Source organism: Henckelia pumila, chromosome 2, assembly GCF_033568475.1.
Source record: "Henckelia pumila isolate YLH828 chromosome 2, ASM3356847v2, whole genome shotgun sequence".
NCBI classification, from domain to species: domain Eukaryota; kingdom Viridiplantae; phylum Streptophyta; class Magnoliopsida; order Lamiales; family Gesneriaceae; genus Henckelia; species Henckelia pumila.
In genome coordinates, this window is record NC_133121.1 from 79,744,107 (window position 1) to 79,751,450 (window position 7,344).

At 38.7% G+C, this 7,344-nt stretch overlaps 1 protein-coding gene across 1 annotated transcript; it reads right to left on the reverse strand.

The window, feature by feature from the left end:
• Positions 1–206: 206 nt before the first annotated feature.
• Positions 207–1,839, reverse strand: LOC140882122 (protein ASPARTIC PROTEASE IN GUARD CELL 1-like). The gene has a single exon (XM_073287895.1). The coding sequence runs from the start codon at positions 1,821–1,823 to the stop codon at positions 270–272; it is 1,554 nt and encodes a 517-aa protein (XP_073143996.1). The 5' UTR covers positions 1,824–1,839; the 3' UTR covers positions 207–269.
• Between the last annotated feature and the right edge of the window lie 5,505 nt (positions 1,840–7,344).

Consider the following 7,344-nt stretch of genomic DNA (forward strand, 5'->3'; position numbering starts at 1 on the left):
ATGTCAAAAATATTATTTTTCACTTAAATTATGAAACCAAATCGACTCATTTTACATATATATATATATTCGTAAAACCGTCTTAAAAAAACCTAATCATGTTTTTAAATGAAAAAACATTAGGTTGTGATGTTTAAATTTTTTGTTTATAGTAACTTTGTTTTCTTGTCTCGCGCTTAAAAGTAAATCACATGCAACAATAAAAATGTTAAAATAAAAATAAATACTACTAATTATCTGCCAAATTTGCTTATGTCCGGTAGCAGTGACTAGCATTTATTGGGGCTGAACCCAACAATTTTGTTGGCGAGGTCGTAACTGACACGTGTCCCCTGCTGCTGCACGTTACCGATGATAGACAGTGACCCCGACGACGGCGCGAAGGCGAAGCAGAATTTCCCGGCGTCGTCCACCGGAATCAGGTAGTTGCTCGGCGGAAGACGCAGCGTCCTGCCGCCGGCGAATTGCAGCGACACCGTCGGGACGCTGACGGAGGTCTTGGAGGACAGATCGTAGCACGTGTCGAACAAGGCGAAGCCGGTGGTCGGGGATGGCAAATTCTGGCTACTCATGGCAACGAAGGCGTCCCGAATGGCGTTGTACGCCTCCGTCCTCAGCCGCGTCACGGCCGTGCCAGAGTCTACTATCACCCCGCCTTTCCCATCTCCGCCGATTTCAAATGTGGAGGCGGGTATGTCCACCGGCTGGCCGCCGACGTTTATCCCGGTGAGGCCCACGTAGTGGTAGGTGCTGATCAAGGAGTTCCTGAGCAGAGGTGCCAAGATGGAGTCGCTGGGCTGGGCGGCGTTGAACTCTAGGGTGGAGGATGCGCTGGAATCGCGGTGTACGAGGCAGTACGAGAACGATGTAGCTCTGATTTGAGAGGTAAGAGACAAAGAACCGCCGCCCAGCCCCAGCAACCCGTCGGCGGCGACGAAAAGCCCTTCGTTATCATGGCCGCAACCCAGAGCCACGTCAGAAACCGACCCACCGCCAAACGACATCGTCTCGGTGACGAAATCCCCAACCGTGTAGGAGCCATCCCCGTAGGAGACCTGGTAAAGACAGGTATCCGTACGGCAGGCGGAGACCTGAAGGGCGGCGCACCGCTGCGAATCACAGGTGAGTTTCCGGTAAGTGGAGGAAGAAGCCGGGTTGAAGATTGGGCCCGTCTGCTGGTAACAGTCGGTGCAAGGCTGGCATTGCAGCCAGCTGATGTCACTCCCTGTGTCTATAACCATGTAGATTTCCTTTGCGGGAGAGCCCAGCCCGACCCGAGCAAAGTACTCCCCACTCCCTTGACTGATCCCCGAAGTCACCGGGGATTCCAGCTGCTCCGGCTCGAGATCTGAAGTGGAGAACCCGGAAACAGACAGCGAGTGCCTGGATAGCAGCGACTGGACTCGAGCTTCATCTCTCTCGAGGCGGGAGAGAGTGAGAGAAGTGTAATTCTTGACAGCACGCTGATATCTCTGGAGCAGAGAGGATCTAGAGCGGAGAGTGAGGGAGAAGGTGGATGAATTCCCTGTACGGAGTCCGAGGGATTGAAGAGTTACGGTGTAAGGAGCAGGTTTCTGGGCGGAGAATACACGACGAGCTTGCAGCAGCGAGGCGGAGACATCAAGAACCTCAAAGTGTTTGTTGTAATGAAGCGCCTGAGAGAGGGCGATAATTGACAAAAGAAAAGAGAAGAAGATGGTGGTTTGGAATTTGGCCATGTTATTTCTTCCCCTCTTCTCTTCTTTTCTTTTCTTTTCTCTTCTCTTCTCTTCTCTTCTCTGGGAACACAGACACACAGGAAAGCTAGGTGATAGAATATGCATGGCCTTGGATTTTATATCATTTCTATTATTATAATATAGGGTAATGCTACATGTACACTGAGGGTTACACGTTTGGTTACACATTACATTTGAAATTACATGATTATCCTATATGCATTTTTAAAAGATTTTTTTCAAATAAAATGCAGGGATAATCATGTAATTTCAATTGTAATGTATAACTCAACGTGTAACATTCAATGTACATGTAGTATTACCCTATAATATATTATAATACTTAAAAATGAGAGTAATATTATATGTATACCTTGTTAACTTGATTTACATGTTTTCTTATTAATTACAAAATTTTTTTATTTCTTATTATTAGGTAGTTTTGTATTTAATGAGTAGAATTGTATATTGGTGTAAGTCAAGGTGTAAATATTTTTCTAAAGGTAATGATATGTATACCGAATATTATATATTAGATAACACATTGCACTTGAAATTACATAACTATCTTTAATATATTTTTGAAATAGTTTTTTCAAATTAAATTTTATAATTTTAAATATAATTTGTTACTCAACCTAGAATTTTTTTATGTTCACGGAGCATTTTGCATTAATGAATGTGGTTAAAAATAATTATGATTTTGGTTTGGTAAAAGTTTTGTACAAAGTGAATTGAATTCAGTTTGTACAAAACTAGACTTTTTTTTTTTGGACATGTTGTACAAAACTAGACTTGAGCAGTCGGTTTCGGTTAAACCGGGAATCTTTCATTTTTGTTATTTATTATTGCCTTTTTTCAATATATATAGGAGTATTTATTTAATTTTTGCTCAATACTAAATAATAAATTGACACTTGTAAGATAAATTTGAGGTATTTTATCCAAACTTTCATCTTTATACAACCAAAGTTTCATGTATTTTTTGGTCTTACTAATCCCAGTTTCTACTCTTATATATATAAGATGTTGTGTTCACTGCAATTAAAAAAATATTAATGATGAACCTTACATTTATTGTTTTGAAATGAAGTGTTTGCACGAACATATTGTATTAAAACAAAGCCCAGAGTGCTACTCTAAATGTAACACAAACTAAGGACGGATCTAAGGGAGATTGGTGGTTGCATCCGTCCTCCTTAACTTTTCATCATCTATATTATATGTTATCTTTTATATTTGCAGTAACAGTTCTTTTTCTAAATAATTTATCCATTCGTCGGATTAAAATCATTTCAATCATGTTAATTAAATTTTTTGGCTCCATACCTGACACCTACTCACTCTTTTACGTGAATACGTTTTTTGTTGAATTGGTTGTGGTTAATGGTGTGTAAAAAGGAGTAATAAATAGTGATAGGTAGGTGCAACAAGGGAAAATAAAAGAGTTGTAGTTGGGTGGGGAGGTATGCAATTAAGGCGTACGTAGAGTAGAGGGGGCGAGTAGTTTCAGATTGTATTCCGTGCACGGTTGTGTATTTATTGCTCCTAGATAATTTTCCTCTCTTAGAAACCATCGAATGGATAACATATATAATATTTTATTTATAATTTGAGGTTTTATAATATCAAGTTGGCTATCAGTTTTAGACTTTGTTACAGTATCTATTGGATTGAATTCTATTGATTAAGTTTCATGATTTATCAAAGGTTCTAAAAAGTGTGAAGCGCATCGAAGCGTGGAGATCAAGTTTCAAGATTTTCAAGTTTAAGCGAGCTTAAAACGAGTTTAAGCGTGAAAAAACGTTTTTAATTTTTACTATAATTTTAATTATTTTAAGACAAACATTAAATAAAATATTAAATTAACCACAAATATATGATTTAATAGATAATTCAAGTTCTAAATTATAAATATACATATTTATAAAAATGTTTTTATTTTAAAAATAAATGAATCTTCCGTTCTAAATTATAAATATACATAATTATAAAAATATTTTCATTTTAAAAATAAATAAAATTTTTCGTTCTAAAAAGAAATCGTTAATCGAGCTTAAGCGTATTAAAGTTTAAGCAAGATTAAGCATCGCTTAATCGAGCTTTTTAGAACACTTGTATTATGTCGGGTTGTTAGATGGTTTAAGTTTTTCGCAGTTTCTCTGATTATTGTTGTTTAAATTTTAATTGCATGTGTAGGATATTTTTATTAGGCGATCTCGGAATGGACCGCGCTACAGTACAAGAGTGTTCCCATGCTTGCAATGAACTAAAATGTGTTTATATTTATTATTGGGTGTTTTTATAAAATAAAAATAAAAATCTGTTGGCGGTGTGTCATTTATTAATTGTCTATTTTTCTATGTCCAAAGATATCTCATGTTTAATTCAAATCAAGTTAAATTAAATCGATAAATATTTTTGATAAAAATGTGTAATGATCTTGTTCATTATTTTTCTTTGTTGTTTCTTACGAATAGAAAAATTACAATAAATTAATGAAAACACACTTGAATTTAATTTAAAAAAGGACAAAAACATTATTACTGAAATTAGTTAAAGAGATTAAAATAGTAAAAAAAAATGAATCGGCCAAAAAATTAATAAAAAATAAAAAATAATCATTATATAATTTTAAAGAATGTCATTTTCGTAAATGATGTTATCATCCAAATATATCTACTATTGCTACAGGATCTTCTATTTAAGAGAATCATTGTAGCAAGTCTCTAAAGTAGAGGATAGATATAAAATTGGTTTAGAACAAAACCCCATCCTCCTCTAATTTAGAGAAATCATGTAGTAACCCGATTTCCATTATAGTAATAATAAAGACTAAACATGTTTAAAATGATTAAAACAAGACTATGAGATTCCCTAATGGGTTTAAAGAGTGAAAAATTGGATTCAAGGCGTTCGAAAATAGTCTGGAGGGTTCCAAGTATTTGAACAATTCGGAAGTTCCGAACTTGTACAAGTAAAAGATCGGAAATTCCGATCCCTTCGGAAGCAAGAGTTGGAGTTTGGAAGCTCCGATCCTGAGTTCGAAAGATTCGAACGTTCTCCGACAGGCAGTTATGGGCTTTCTGAGTTGTGATTGGATAGGGTGGAGATCGGTGGTTCCGATCCTATAGTTCGGAAGTTCCAAACGTTTTAGATAGCCGTGTTGTCCAATCAAAAGATAGATGTTCGGTGGAGGAAGTTCTGAAGCACGATCAGAAGCTCTGAAGTCTGATCGTAGTTCCAAAAGTGGTGTATAAATAGGGGTGCTGAGACCTCATTTCCTTGCTCATTCCATCTCTTCTCTCTCTCGTCCCTAGGTGTTTCTACAGGGTTTTTAGGACATTTTAGGCATCATTTTGGAGGTCGGGCGATAGCGAGAGGCTACCGAGATCGTAGCTGAGTTGTGCCTATGTTTTGAGGTCATCACCATCAAAGAGCTAACGACTGACGCAGATATATTACTATACTCAAATTTGCTTAAGTGAGTATCTGTTAGTCTAGTTAAGGCTTTTAGTAAGCTATAAGTGTTTCTACAGGGTTTTTAGGCCATTTTAGGCGTCATTTTGGAGGTCGGACGATAGCGAGAGGCTACCGGGATCATAGCGGAGTTGTGCCTATGTTTTGAGGTCATCGCCATCAAAGAGCTAACGACGGACGCAGGTATATTACTATACTCAGATTGGCTTAAGTGAGTATCTGTTAGTCTAGTTAAGGCTTTTAGTAAGCTATAAGTGATATAGTGATTATATGCTTATAGGCTTGGACTTGAGTATCCGGGTGGCTAGGTTTCTTGAGTTGCATGATTTGAGGTATGAACGTACTATCCGAGATACCCTGTTTGAGTATGCTTATTCTATGATTGCATGTTTTTATTTGACATTGATTATATGCGCATTTATGTCACGAATACTATGCTACATGCATTGGCACGTTGAGCATGTACTTTTAATTGAGATAATCAGTAAAGGGGTCGTTAAGCCCCAATATTTTTGGGTGGATTCCATGGTTTTGTACCCGGTGATAAGCCCACAAGATTTACGGTATGAGAGTCACCTCCTAATGTGACGGCCTAGCATGCTACAAACCATGATGCCTTTGACTGAGCAGTGTTCAATCTATGATAGGTTTCCGATACCAATTCATATGCATTTGTATTTGCATTCATAGCATGTGTATACTTGTAGTAGCCCGTAACCAAATTAAGGGATTAAAGAACTAATCGCAATTAAGAACCTTGAGTTCGGACGCTTCGAAAGGAAGATCGGAGGCTCCAAACGTGATCGGACGATCCGAAGCCAGGATCGGAGGCTCCGAACGTGTTCGGACGCTCCGTCGGCAGGTTCGGACGGCCCGATCGGAGTCCAGTATTACGTCATTGCTTATGTCAGCAAGATAAAGTCACGACTGACACATTTATGGGACTTTGGACGCTCCGAAGTCGAGTTCGGATGGCCCGAACGTGTTCAGACGCTCCAAAGCCAGTTTGGACGGCCCGAACTCCGTCTATAAATAGAGGTGCCGAGATTCATTTTCAAATGCACCAATCCCCTCTCTTATCTCGATTCCTTAGTCTTCTAGCTTAGATCTAGGGAATTCTAGGCGTCTCATTGGGAATCTGGAAGTGGCGTAGCGATCCAGGCGTCGTAGCGGAGCTATGGCCTATTTTTGAGGCAAGCGACAACAAAGGGATGACGACGGACGCATGTATAGCTTTTGCTTCCTAAAAATATTTAGGAGTATGCAATAGCTTAGTTAAGGCTTTTAGAGCACTATAATGATATTAGTATCATTTGGCAGTGTAGTGCGGATTATAGGCGTGGACCTAGAGTTGGTAGAGCTTGCCTAGTAATTAAGGTACGAAAGTACTGTTCGAGATATCCTGACTGAGTATGCATGTATTATGTGACTGCATGATTTATATGACATGATTATATGCTACATACATTTGCATATTGAGCTATCTCTTTTGAGGTGTCTAGTAGTAGGGTTTTGCCCTATCCTGTTAGTGGATGGACTTCCATTGATTTGGGTCCGGAGTATCCACTGGTTTTTGGTATTTGAGCTACCTCCTGAAGCGACGGCACAACGTGCTACATACCAGGGCCCGGTCTGTCTTTGTTATCTGATTCTTGACCTCTAGTCAGTAGGCGGTACACTTGCATTCATGTATACTCGTACTCTCATGCTGAGTGTTTTATGCTCACGTCTCGTACTTTGTGTATTTGGACACCCTATTCCATGGGGGCAGGTATGCGATTGGATGAGGCGGGTGGATCCAAGAGGGGCTAGGCAGTGGATTGTCCAGCTGGAGTTTCGCCTAGTGTTTTATTTTATTTTATTGGGTTGATACAGTATTCGATTTGGTTGTATAACTATTTAGGTATTTGCAGATTCCTTTTCTTGGGATTGTATAATATTTATGTCTTCTGCAGTTTAATTCTGGTTTACTGTTTAATTAAGTTAATTGCATGCCTAAGTTTTTGATTAGTATGTGATTTCGGTAAGGGTCACTACATTTATGGTATCAGAGCATGAATAGTATTCTTGAGATTTAGATTCTGCATAAGTTAACCGTGAGGTAATTTTGTAGATGGCAGATCGCGATGATCAGAGTAGCCATGGT

Excerpts from the sequence above, each read along its gene's own strand:
- LOC140882122 (XM_073287895.1), bottom strand. The coding sequence starts at position 1,823 with ATGCATATTCTATCACCTAGCTTTCCTGTGTGTCTGTGTTCCCAGAGA.